Source organism: Carlito syrichta, unplaced genomic scaffold, assembly GCF_000164805.1.
Source record: "Carlito syrichta isolate Samal-C Ts95f unplaced genomic scaffold, Tarsius_syrichta-2.0.1 Scaffold104997, whole genome shotgun sequence".
In the NCBI taxonomy this organism is placed as follows: domain Eukaryota; kingdom Metazoa; phylum Chordata; class Mammalia; order Primates; family Tarsiidae; genus Carlito; species Carlito syrichta.
Genome location: NW_007049093.1, coordinates 33,055 through 46,704, shown reverse-complemented (window position 1 = coordinate 46,704; position 13,650 = coordinate 33,055). Strand labels below are relative to the sequence as shown.

General features: G+C 49.1%; 1 protein-coding gene across 1 annotated transcript in view; it reads right to left on the bottom strand.

Moving 5' to 3' along the window:
• PIP4K2B (phosphatidylinositol-5-phosphate 4-kinase type 2 beta) overlaps positions 1-13,234 on the bottom strand; it is a 31,941-nt gene extending 18,707 nt beyond the window's left edge. The window contains exons 1-2 of the mRNA XM_008066443.1: positions 13,163-13,234; positions 1,122-1,219 (exon numbers count right to left, since the gene is read on the bottom strand). Coding sequence (XP_008064634.1) covers positions 1,122-1,186 — 65 coding nt within the window. The 5' untranslated portion in view covers positions 1,187-1,219; positions 13,163-13,234. The remainder of the gene's footprint in view (positions 1-1,121; positions 1,220-13,162) is intronic.
• Positions 13,235-13,650: the final 416 nt, after the last annotated feature.

Genomic DNA, 13,650 nt, shown 5'->3' with positions numbered 1-13,650 from the left:
AGGCGGAAGGATCGCTGGAGCCCAGCAGGTCAAGGCTGCAGTGGCCGGGAGTGGCCACTGTACTTCAGTCTGGGCGACAGAATGAGACTCCAACTCAAAAAAAAAAAGTCATTCTCCAACCCATGTGAGCTGACGGTCTGAAAATGGAGGGTGACAGAGCCCACTGGGAAGTGATGAGGACTAGGGGACGATGGAGACAGAGCCAGGGTTCACATGTAGGAAGGAGGGGGGGTGGAGCAGCACAGAGCTCCAGGGTGGCCCCAGTGGGATGAAAACACAAGGCCCAGCCAGGCTCGGTGACTCAGCCTGTAGTCCCGTGCCTTTGGGAGGCTGAGGTGAGTGGATTGCCTGAGCCTGCAGGTTCGAGACCCGCCTGGGCAGTGAGACCTCATCTCTACAATAAATCAAAAAAATCAGCCGGGCGTGGTAGTGCATGCCTGTAATTCCGGCTACTTGGAAGGCTGAGGCAGAAGGATTGCCGGAGCCCAGCAGGTCGAGGCTGCGGTGGCCAGGAGCAGCCACTGCACTCCAGTCTGGGCGACAGAGTGAGAATCCAACTCAAAAAAAAAAAAAGAAAAGAAAACGCAAGACCCAAGGGCTTGGAGCAGACCCCAGCTGGGCCAGGTGAGACAGCCTCTGGGTGTCTCCAACCATGTCTGAGGCGACCTTCAGTCATGGGTGCTAGTCCAAGGCGCACAAGAGACAGAAACGGGAAGGTTTCACTTGGGTAGTGCCCTTGAGCCCCATGTCTGCTGTTCACATGCCTGCCAGACAGAAGCCGGCTCAGCTGCACGCCAAGCCAGGAGCATCCCAGCAGCTTCCTGCCTCAGCCTGAGATCAAGACAAGGCCCTGCTGCCGCTCCCACAACTCACTTCTACCAGAGCCGCCCAGCCACCTGGCCCCAGGGACGCTAGAGGTAGGCGGATGAGGACTGAGATGATGAGACGTTACTGGGGGCGGGGGACGCATCAGGGTTGCTTTTCCCAGCCAATCTGTCAGCTGGCCTCCTGTCCCACCCCGCCAGGTGCTGGCAGGGCAGGGGCCACGCGTGAAGCTTCCGAAGCTCTGATGTGGGGAAAGGACTGCCCCAGAACCCAAGACCACCCAGGAGACAACTTACTTATTGAAGAGATGATTGTCCACCTTGATCTTGCTGTAAGCTTTGAAGTCATCCGGCATTAGCATGACAGGGACGGGGACATTGCTCAGCTCATTGACCTGTAAGGCAAGGGGAAGGTGAGGTTCACCTGCCTCAGAGAGACATTATGCTACAATGTGGATGCCACCACCTCTAAGAAAACATGGCCACAGATTCCCTTCCCGGTTTTTATTTCTGTTCTTGTCTTCAAATAAGTTCCCAGCCTCAACTTGTTTCACCCACTGAAATTCTCCCCACCTGGTAAGGTCCAGGTCAAATGGCACCTCCTCCATGAAGTTTTCCAAGATTCTCCAGACCCTAAATACCCGTTCCCATCTTGGAGTTTCTGAAGCATTGCTTGTATTTGCCTGCTGGCCCTCTCTCAGCCTCCTCCATACTGTAGTTAACACCTACAACCCTCAGAGCCTGCTAGATGTAAGCTGGGCGATACCACAGTACCGTTATTCCCAAGCAAAGATTATCAAGCTGATCTCTTGAGGGCCCAGCAGTGCTTGGCACCACTACTTGCCTATGGCAGGCACTCAGTAAGTACTGCCAAACGCACTAATAAGTGGACCAATAGAGAAACGTCCCAGGTCTACGTGGGTATTCATTAAGGCGTTTGAACATCATCATACAAATTGTGGGGCCCTCAAGAAATTAGCTCCAGGCAGAAAAAAAGCTGGATGGGTCTCTGTGGGTGTAGCTTGTATCCCCAAAGTAGAGGATTAACTTTAAAGTGAGCAGAAAGGGAAGAAACCTGGCCGCTGGCCTGCTCTGACCCTCCTGATGAAAGCAGGGCCAGTTCCCTATGCCAAGTCCTGTCTTATGCTACACTGGGGGAGCAGGGCAGGATGCCACGCCCCCCTGCAAACAAGCTCTCGCCTTGTCCTTCATGCCCCTCAGGGAGCTGGAGCCTGCACCAGGAGCTGACTTCCCATGGGTGCAGAGCTGAGGGCAAGTCCTGCCCTGCCCGCCTCCAGTTTAGCCAATTAGCGTCTAATTAACCACAGATGTCCTCGCCCATCACAGCAGAGTATTTGACATTTGACCCTCAACCCAGTTGCCACTAATGCATCCAGGATTTACAGAGGAAACCTTAGTCCCGACTTAATGGACTGGGTGGGAGGGGGCACAGCCTTGTGGCTCCCAGACACTTTGCTTGCAAATCCTATTATCTCAATGAGGCCCCAGGTGGCAGTGTCTGGATAACTTGGAGTCAGCAGGACTCCTCCAGCGGCATAAGTGGGTGAAATGGCATTTAACTTGCTGCACCTTTTTTGTTCCAACCTTTTTTGTTTAGAAATGTCAGAGAATGGAGAAAGTTCAAGTTAATGCAATATCTGGACTGGGAAACCATACCTTCCCAGACCTGGTTAAAAAAAAAAAACCCAGTTGGCCATTGTTTCTGTTAAGCACTGGCCAGGTCATGTAGCTCTTTGAGCTACGGCCACCATGTTTTTCTAAGCTTTGGCCCCCACCCCTTCTCTACTCTGCTTTCTAAAAATCTGTATTTTCCATTCTAAAACAACAATAACAACAACAACAAAATCTCAGTTTAGCCAGGCCCAGTGGCTCACTCCTGTAATCCTAGCACTTTGGGAAGCAGAAGTGAGAGCCCATGCCTGAGCCCGCAGGTTCAAGACCAGCCTGGGCAACTTGGCAAGACCTCGTCTCTACAATAAATAAAAAATTAGCCAGGCATGGTAGCATGTGCCTGTCTTTCCAGATACTTGGAAAGCTGAGGTGGAAGGATCACCTGAGCCCAGCAAGTTGAGGCAGTGGCCATAAGCATGCCACTGCACTCCAGCCTGAGCAACAAAGTGAGACTTCAACTAAAAAAAAAAAAAATCCACCTTTACTCATGGGAAAACCAAGGCAGGTGCTGCAGAAGTGCATGTGTAAGGAGGTGGCTGGGGATAGTATCATAAGTTAGCAGAGGAGCAGAGACTCAATAAACTGCTGGCAAAAACTGACCGGCATAGACACAAGAGTACATCCTGTCTGAGCCCACTAATACGGAATTCTAGAAGGAAATTTACAGTGAGAGAACTCAGACCGGTGGGCTGGGAGGTGGGGTACTGCAGGTAAAGGAACACAAGAGGGTCGGGTGCAGTGGCTTACCCCTATAATCCCAGCACTTTGGGAGGCGGAGGCAAAAGGACTGCCTGAGCCCTTGGGTCCAAGACCAGCCTGGGCAACTTGACGAGACCTCATCTCTACAATAAATCAGGCGTGGTGTTGCACGCCTATAGTCCCAGTTACTTGGAAGGCTGAGGTGGAAGGATCTCCTAAGCCCAGCAGTTCGAGACAGCAGTGGCCATGAGTGTGCCACTGCATTCCAGCCTGGGTGACAGAGTGATACACCAACTCAAAAAAAAGAAAAAAAAAGTGACACGAGAAGTGTGATTCTAGGGTGACAGAAATGTTCTATATGTTGTTTGAGGTGACAGTTACATGGGTAAACACATTTGTTAAAATTCATTGGCTGTGCATAGTGGCTCATGCCTAGAATCCTAGCACTTTGGGAGGCAGAGGTGAGAGGATTACCTAAGCCCACGGGCTCGAGACCAGTCTGGCAACTTGGCAAGACCTCATCTCTACAATAAATCAAAAAATTAGCCAGGCATGGTGGCATGTGCCTGTAGTTCCGGCTACTTGGAAGGCTAAGGCAGAAGGATCGCTTGAGACCAGCAGGTTTAGGTTGTGGTGGCCGGCAGAGTGCCACTGGCCTCCAGCCTGGGTGACAGAATGAGACTCCAACTCAAAAAAAACAAAAAAAAAACCTCATCAAACTGGGCAACCCCTTCGGGTCTCCTCTCACTGTGGGAGCTTTTCTGTCCTCTCAACAAATCCTACTTTCTAAAAAAAAAACTCATCAAACTGTCCACTTAAAATATGTGCATTTTATCGTATGTAAATTACTCCTCAATAAAGTTGACTTTGGAAGTTCCAGCATCCAAGTCTATGAAACCCTTCATTGACTAAACCCTCTCAGTAGCCAAAAAAAAGAAAACAGAAAGAAGTCACACAGGTTCCCACTCTGGGGGCGCTCACAAGAGGGCTCAATTGTCAAATCTGGGCCTACAGAGGAAGCCACTTCACTTCCTTGCTTTCCTTTTTTTTTTTTTTTTTTTTTAGTTGGAGTCTCACTCCATCGCCCAGGCTAGAGTGCAGTAGCACACTCACTGCCACCCCAGCATTGACCTGCCAGGCTCTGGCGACCCTTCCACCTCAGTCTTCCAAGTAGCCAGAATTACAGGTGCATGCTATCATGCCCGGCTAATTTTTTTATTTATTGTAGAGACAAGGTCTCGCCAAGTTGCCTGGGCTAGTCTCAAACCTGCAGGCTCAGGCAATCCACTGGCCTCAGCCTCCCAAAGTGCTGGGATGACAGGTTGAGCCACCAAGTCCGGCCCACTTCCTTGTTTTTCTGCCAACAGAAACAATTCATGGTGGTTGTCCCATTTCCTTTTTCCTGGCATATCAAACCTGGCTCCAAGAGTTAAAGGGAAAACAGAGGCAAAGAGTTCAGGGTACTTATGAAATCCTGTCTTTTCTAGCTCATGCCTCCATGCTATAAAGAACTATTCCCCTGACTCAAAAAGCATGGCTCTATCCCAACACGTCATGGTCGCTGCTACAGATGGATTCCAGGCTAGTCAGGAGCCACACTCACTGCCATGGCCAGGGCTTGATACCGGGAAACTCTAAAGATGAGACATTCGCTGGAGATAGTTCAATGGCCCCAAACCAGGATGAATTATCCCAGCAGGAGTTACTCAGGAATGCTCCTTGCATACATTCTCGGTGTAACTCTTCTTTTTTTTTTTTGAGTTGGAGTTTCACTTTGCCCAGGCTGGAGTGCAGTGGCACACTCCCAGTCACTGCAGCCTCGACCCACTGGGCACAGGCGATCCTTCCGCCTCAGCCTTCCAAGTAGCTGAAATCATAGCCATGCACCACCACACCTGGCTAGTTTTTTTGATTTATTGTAGAAACGAGGTCTCGCCAAACTGCCCAGGCTAGTCTCAAACCCCTGGACGCAGGCAATCCTCTCGCCTCGACCTCCCAAAATGCTGGGATTACAGGCGTGAGCCGCCACACCCAGCATTTTCAGTATAACTCGGTGCAGTAGAGTTTAACAGCTGTGAAGTGGTCAGCTTTCAGTTCCTACTCCATCTCTGTTCTTTATGCCACATCCCACATCCCAAAAGCAGGAAGTGTTTGTTTAAGTCAGGTAACACCATGAACGACCCTACATCTAGCTAGAGACACTCACCCTTCATTCCCACTGGGCCACATGTACATGATTCACTCGGGATTAGCTGTACTGTTTTTTTTTGTTTTTTGTTTTTAGAGTTCTGTTTCATTTCAAGTGAACAGCACCTACTGAAATATGCACTCCATGCTTCACTCTATTAGATGAGCAGGGGAGGAAAGGGAGGAGGGGAGGCAAGTGCACACACAAAAGGGACAGGGAGGTGAGGAACCCTTGACATGGCAAAACTCGAGGTCAAAGCAGCATATGGCTAAGTGAAAATACAGACACATTAGGTTGGGCGCAGTGGCTCCTGCCTATAATCCCAGCACTTTGGGAGGCTGAGTTGAGAGGACTGCCTGAGCCCACAGGTTCGAGACCAGCCTGGGCAACTTGGCAGGACCTCAACTCTACAATAAATCAAAAAACTAGCTGGGCATGATGGCGCATGCCTATAGTTCCAGCTACGTGGAAGATTGAGTCGGAAGGATCGCCAAAGCCCAGCAGGTCGAGGCTGCGGTGGCCGGGAGCGTGACACTGCACTCCAGTTGAGGCGACAGAGTAAGACTCCAACTCAAAAAAAAAAGAAAATACAGACACAGACACCAAGAACAGCAGAGGCTTGAGGGAGAATGAGGTCAGTATGGCCAGGGAGTCCCACCCCAAACCTTATATCAGGCTAGAAACATTGCACCTATCACTTCTCCTGGTATTGCCAAGAGCACTTGACAATGGAAGAATCTACAAGATCATGTTATTATACTCCTGCATAGACTACTCCATGGCTCCTCACAAACTTCAGAGTAGTTTGTTTTTTTTTTTTCAGAGTAAAGTTTTAACTGCCTCGCCTGGCATTCAAGGCCTCTTCTGATTCGGCCCTGCCTCTGCCAAACTGCCATTCAGTGTGAGTCTACTCAGTGTATCAAGGGCCTTACTAGATGTCAGTACTACACCAGAAGCTGGGGACACAGCTTCCCGTTAAGCTGGGAAGGCAGACAACAAACACCTAACCCGATGTGATGAGTGTCATAACTGAGTTATGTATAAAGGGAGACGGAAAAGCAGATTAAGAAATGATTGATTCTGCTTGGCAGTGGGCGTGAGAGAGGGTTGGCTGCTAGAGGAAGCTACAGGGAAATACATTTGAGTAAGGCCTAGGATGGTAGCTCTCCAAAAAATGAGAGGAAGGGAATCCCAGGCCCTGGGAAGTCAGAACCAAGCCTCGAGGCGTGAGAGTACACTGCCCATTTTAGGAGTGGGGCACATGTGTGCTGGGAAGGGGGAGGGGCAGCAGCGCTGCCAGAGGCGGTAAGAAGTGGAGAGGGGGACACAGGAAAGACAAGGGAACGGTCTAGCACACTACCAATGTTAACTAATAACAGATGCTTCTACGGACTGAACACCTGGAAGTGGCTGGTGCTTTGTACTAAATTACATATCACATATATATTCTGTTCCATGCTATTATTTCTTTCTTCCCTTCCTTTCCTTTTCTGTTTTTCTTTCCTTCCTTCCTTCTTTCTTTTTCTTGAGTTGGAGTCTTGCTGCGTGGCCCAGGCTAGAGCACAGTGGCATGATCACAGCTCACTGCAGCCTTTGACCTCCTGGGCTCAGGTAATCCTCCTGCCTCAGCCTCCCACATAGCTGGGACTACAGACCCACTACACCACACCCAGCTAATTTTTGTATTTGGTGTAGAGATGAGGTCTCACTATGTTGCCCAGGCTGGTCTTGAACTCCTGGCTCAAGTGATCCTTCCGCCTCGATCTGCCGAAGTGTTGGGATTACGGACGTGAGCCACCTCACTCACCTATGCTGTTATTTCAAATACTTAATAGTTATGTAAAGTATTACTAACCTGATTTTGCAAGAGAGGTTCAGAGAAGCTGGGTACCTTACTGCAAGTCCCACAGGCAGTATGTGCAGAGTCAGGACATGAGCCCAGGTCCCTCTGGTGCCAAAGTCTGGGCTCTTCCAACCATGCTATGCACTCCTTCTCTGGGGTAGCCCCCTGCCTGAGGGAGTGTTTTCCATTCCTTGTTTCTATCCTAATAACCCCACAAGGAAAGAGTGATGCCCATTTTATAGGAAATAAAAATGAAGCTCAGTGAAAAACATGACTGTTCCAAAGCATGCTATTTATCAGAGGCAGGGCCTGGCTTTGAACTTAGGCTTGTCCACTATATGATAAACTTGGACTTGACTATGCAGGCAAGGAGAAGCCAGCTCAAGCTTAAGTCTGGAAATTCACATGACCAGATGGGTGATTCTGAGATAAAAATTAAGCAAGGACTGGAAAAGGCAAAGACAGAGGCAGCAAGACCACTTATGGAACCATTATAATAGTTCAGCTGACAGACAACAAGAGGGGCAGTAAGAACAGAAGGGACCACACTAAGAGGCGCATCCAAGAACTGGTTACATGACACTTCCTCTGTGAGAGTTTCCCTGTCTCCCCCATGTTGAGTTAACTACTCATCTCTCTGTGCCTCTCTACTGCCAAAATATGACATTCACTGGGGTAGTTACCTGTTTACATGTCTGATTTCCCCACTAGGCGGTGAGCCTTTTGAAGGGAGAGACTCTTATATTACCATCTTTGTATCACTAACACAATGATTGGCACATAGTAGTTGTTCAGTAAATGCTGGATGGAGGGTTGGATGGATGGAAAACAGGAGGAAGCTGGGGACTGAAGGATGGCTAACACTAGGATAAACAGAGACAAGAAATGGCAGCCTGGTGGGACTGAGCCAAAAGCTCACCATCTGGAGAATGGGCTAGAAGGACACAGTTAGCTACCGAGGCTGGGAACAGACTACAGCCTCTCCTTTACTGTCTCCAGTACATTTCTGGGTCAGTCTCTTTACCTCCAGCAGGCATGCACTTGTGGAATGCCAACTCATTCAGCTATCATGCTAAACACAGCACAGCAGGAAGGTATGTCTGTGCATCTCACGTCACATAAATGCTTTTGGATTATGCACACAATTAACTCCATAAGCCATCAGCATAAATAATGAGGCGAAACAGGCAGAGTGGGGAACAACCCAGGGGCACAGAGTTCACCCTATGCTGATCCTGCTGGAGATGACAATTCAGCAGCTGGCTTTAGTGAGAGGAACGTCTGTGTCCAGAAGCCTCCACCTCCCTATGTGCCCTTCTTAAGAGGTGTTACCTGGGAGGCCTGGGCTAGGTGTACAGGCTTCCCTGGGTGCTGTGGCGGCTCAGCAATGGTTGGCCACCCCCCGCCATCATGTGTTGCTTGCCACCCAGAAAGCACGATGAGCCGAAGCATACTCACAGGACCCAGGAGGCCAGAGCATGACTAACACTCCAGAGGGGAAAAGGGAAAAAAGAGGTCACAACCGCCACTAAATGTACCCTGTGTTTATCCCTCCTTTTCACACCTCGGTGTTTCTGCTGCTTCTTGAGTCTCACTGTTCTCTGTGAGGTAGGGCAAGCCTGCAGAAGAACACATTTATCCAGAGGCCTCACTAAAGCAGGAATATTTACCAAAGATTAAGTAAGGGAGGTCCGGGGTCTGCATTAAGCAAAGGAAATGTATAGACAGGACGGGTGGGGGTAGACCATAGGAATGGAACTGAGTAGACTTAAGAATGGACCTGGGCCAGGCACGGCAGCTCACGCCTGAAATCCCAGCACTTTGGGAGGCAGAGGCAGGAGGATCGCTTGAGCCCATAAGTTAAAGACCAGCCTGGGCAACATAGTGAGACTCATCTCTACAAAAAATCAAAACAGCCAGGTGCAGTGGTATGTGCCTATAGTCTCAGCTACTCGGGAAGGATTTCCTGAGTCCAGGAGGTCGAGACTATAGTAAGCTTCTGTGACAGTACTACCGCATTCCAGCCCAGGCAACGGAGTGAGGCCCCAACTCAAAAATAAAAAATAAAAAAGAAAGGCCGGGCATGGTGGTTCATGCCTGTAATCCAAGCACTTTAGGGAGGCAGAGGCAAGAGGAATGCCTGAGTCCAGGGGTTTGAGGTCAGCCTGGGCAATTTGGCGAGACCTCATCTTTACAAAAAAAAAAAAAAATCAAAAAAATTAGCTGGGTGTGGTGGGGTACGCCTATAGTTCCAGTTACTAGGAAGGCTGAGGCCAAAGGACCATCTGAGCCTAGCAGGTCAAGGCTGCGGTAGCTGTGATCATGCCACTGCACTCTAGCCTGAGTGACAGGGAGAATCCAACTCAAAAAAAAAAAAAAAAAAGAAAACGAAAAAGAATCTGTCCCTTACACCATACCCAAAACGAACTATATATACTGTAGCACTATGCACAAGAGCCAAGATGTGAAAACAACTTAAAAGTATCAGCAGATGGGTTAAAAAAATGCAGCACACAAATACAATGGAATACTATTCAACCCTTAAAAGGAAGGAAATGCTGCAATCTGTAACAACACAGATGAACCTTCAGGTCATTATGTTAAGTGAGATAAGCCAGTCATAGAAACACAGATACTGCAAGGTTTCCCTTATCTGAGTATTAAAATAGTCAAATTCATAGAAACAAAGAGTGCAATAGTGGTTTCCAGGCCTGAAGGAACGGGGAGACAGGGACCAGCCATCCACAGACATGAGACTTCAGTTCAGCAGGGTGAATCTGCTCCAGAGGTATACTGTGCAGCCCGCACCATGAGCAGCAACAATGTGTTGTACACTTAAAAATGTATCAAGAGGGTCAATCTCTAAGGGTACCTGTATAATGAACATTTGTATACCTAACCCTGAATTATACCCTACATCTTTAAAATCAAAAATTAAAAAAAAAAAAGAGGATCGATTTCATGTCAAGTGTTCTGATCACATTTATTTATTTACTTACATATTTATTTGAATCAGGGTCTCACTCTCACCCAGGCTGGAGTGCAGAACACAATCCTGGCTTATCACAGTTTGACCTCCTGGGCTCAGGCAGTCCTTCTGCCTCAGCCTCCTGAGTAGTTGGGGTTACAGGTGGACGCCACCATGCCCAGCTCATTTATATATTTTTTGTAGCGAGGAGGTCTCACTATGTTGCCCAGGCTGGTCTTGTCCTCCGAGGCTCAAGCGATTCTCCCACCATGGCCTCTCAAAGTACTGGGATTACAGGCGTGAGCCACTGTGGCTGGCCAATTTTTTTTTAAAAGAGCTAAAACTATAAAACTCTCAGGGAAAAAAACCATAAAAGTAACTCTTTATGACTGTGGATTAGGCAAAGCCATCCTAGATATGACTCTAAAAGCACAAGCTACAAAAGAAAAATAGGTTAATTGGGCTTTATTAAAAACTTGAGCTTCAAAAGATACCATAAGAAAAATGAAAAAGACAGCCCAATGAGCGGGATAAAATAATTTGCAAACCATACATCTAATAAGAAACTTGTAACTAGAATATTAAAAGAACTCTTACAACTCAATAATAAAAAGACAGATAACCCAATTTAAAAAGCAACAAAAAATTTTTTAATGTGCAAAAGCTTTAATAGACAGTCTCCAAAGAAAACATACAAATGGCCAATAAGCACATGAAAAGATGCTCAACATCATTAGCTATTAGAAAAAAAGCAAATCAAAATCACAGTGAGATACTGTTTCACACACACTCAAATAGCTATAATAAAAAAGACAGACAATAGTAAGTGTTGACAAGGATGTAAAGGACTTGGATCCCTTATACCCTGGTGGTAGAAATGTAAAATGGTACAGCCGCTTTGGAGAACAGTCTGGCAGTATCTCAAATGGTTAAATATAGAGTTACCATCAACTGCTCCTACGCCTCTGATCCCTGTGGTGAGGCTTCAGATGAACCTGGTTTCTAACAGGACCCACAAGTACCAAGCCAACTCTGCCTTCCCTGGTCTCCATGCTCCTCCCCAAGGCCACCTCTTCCCTAACTCCAGACCCTCTGAACTGTATTTCAGCCACTAAAACACTGTTTTCTCTCTTTGCTAATTCTCCCCTGACAATGTAAAGTCTTCTGATTTTTCTCTTTGTTTCCTACATGTTTTTCCTCCCCAAAACCATGGGCTCTTGTCCACGGGAGCAGCTCCTGTGACAACACCAAGTTCAAAGTCCTCTCTCTTTCTGCCCAGAAATAAACCTACTGCCTCATGAGAGGGTTCTGGCTACTGCTGTAGATAAAGACCCAGGCATCCTTCAGATCTGATGCACTATTGGCCATAGAGTGGACGTCTACATGCCTAAATGGATGAGAAACTAAAAAAACCAAGGAAAAGGCGGTATCAGGAACCTCAGATGGCAGCAAGTTTCCACAGCAGCCTTCCGAAGAAGGGGAACCCCCAAGAAGGGTCAGCAAGTCAGCAGGAGCGACATGGTCTCATCCCCCAGACAATGGCAAGATTTACACTCTTCTGGGCAGATGTGTCCATTTCCCAGATGTGGACACTGAAGTCCTAGGCCTTCCTGCAGGCCAGGATGAGGTGATAAAGCTCAGCCTGTTCTAGGCCGTAGCAGGAAATTCTGAGATCACGCCGAGACAGGATCTCGCCAGGTAAGGTCTTTCCCGACAGCCCCTCAAACGATCCCGCACCTTCAAGTCAGCAAAGAAAAAAGGTGACCACCTTGTCCAAGAGTGCAGGACTCAGAGAGCCACCAAGAGGCCTCCATCAGATGCCCACATCCTAAAGACTCAGAGCACCAAGCACCACACAGGCTCCCAGGACTGGCACGCGCTGGAGCACAACCCAGAGCATACATCCGGGTTCTCTAACAAAACTGGAATACCCTTCTATCCTGAGACTTGCCTGGGAGAGAGGAAAAGACCCTAGAGGCAGAGAAAACAAGACTCTGGCCCCACCACTAGCTGACAGCCCCCAAAGCTAGACAATGAGTCACCTCTCTTGCTGTGACCACAGCAAGCCAATCCTGCACCCCAGGTCCTGCTTCTTCATGTGTAAAGTAAGGGGCCCAAGGTTCCTCCCGCTGGCTGGAACACTCCTGATTCTCAGGTCTCTACAGGTCTCAACACAGATGGGATGCTTTTTAGTGAGAAGCAGGATGCAGAACAAAATCAAAGCCCGACTTCCAGAAAGGGACACAAGGCTCATATTTTGATGACCCAGTTTTCCTAGAAATGTTGTCAGATGACCCCTGAGGCAGCAGGAAGCAGAAGAAACAATCTCGGCTGAGCGCATGGCCTGAAGCAGTTCCTAGAGGTCTGGCCATCACACCAGTGGTCCTCCCTGCACTGGCAGGACCCTCATGGACCCCGGTGATGGCACTAAAAACTGTAACCTGCCCAAAACCAAGAGAGCCCTCACCACACACATGTGCTTCTCTACATGAGATGTGAAGATCTCAGAGCCTGGCTCAGGCCACCCAAAGGCCCCTGCAGCTCCCACCAAAGCAAAGCCAAGTCTTGCTGGCCCTCTTTGACGTCATGGGGTTTTGTGGGCAATTTTAAGCACTCAGAAGTCAGGAAACCTAAAGAACTGAAATCCAACGGGCAACATGAGCTGGATCCTCCTCACTCCAAACTTCTAGTTGGGGAGGTGGGTGTTCCAGTCCTGTAACTTCCTCTACTCATTCCTAGAGTAGGCACCACAAAGAAATGGTCAGAAGGTCAGGAGCAAGTGGTTGGAAGAGGAAGACCCGGAGCCAACAGCACATAAAGTTATCTCCAGCTCAGACACTGGGTCAGGATCCAACTTCCTGGCAGAGGCTGCTGAACAAGCTCAAAGCACCTCAAGAACCCGAGGACCTCCCCCCATCTAGGACAATGACCACCATGCATCATCACACCTCTGAGGACCACACAATGGACGAGAAGTCAACATCTACGGAAATGAACACCACCGGAACACAGAGGACGCAGCCACACTACTTCTACGATGAACAGTGCCTCCGTACACTCAGGCCTCCCGTGCTCCCTAACCCACGGAGATCCTGGCCAAGCGTCTGTGGTTCGAGGAAGCCTGCGTTTCTCCAGCAGAGAAGAAAAAAGGAAACCCAGGGAGGATTTCCATAGTCGGGGGAAGGAGGCCCGCAGGATGGGAGGCTTTGAGCGGCCACCCAACCAAGCGACCGGGAGAGAATCCCCAGGCAGGCCAATGCCCCCTGGACTGTCCGCGGGGCAGGGGCTGGCAGCCGGCGATCGGGAACGGGGGGAAGGGGGCACACGCAGCCAGCAGGGTAGGTGGGAACGGAGGGAGGAGCGGAGGAGCGGAGGAGCGCGGCCGCCCCGCACCCGGGCCTTGCCGCCGCGCGCCGGGCGGCCGCCGCGGGCACAG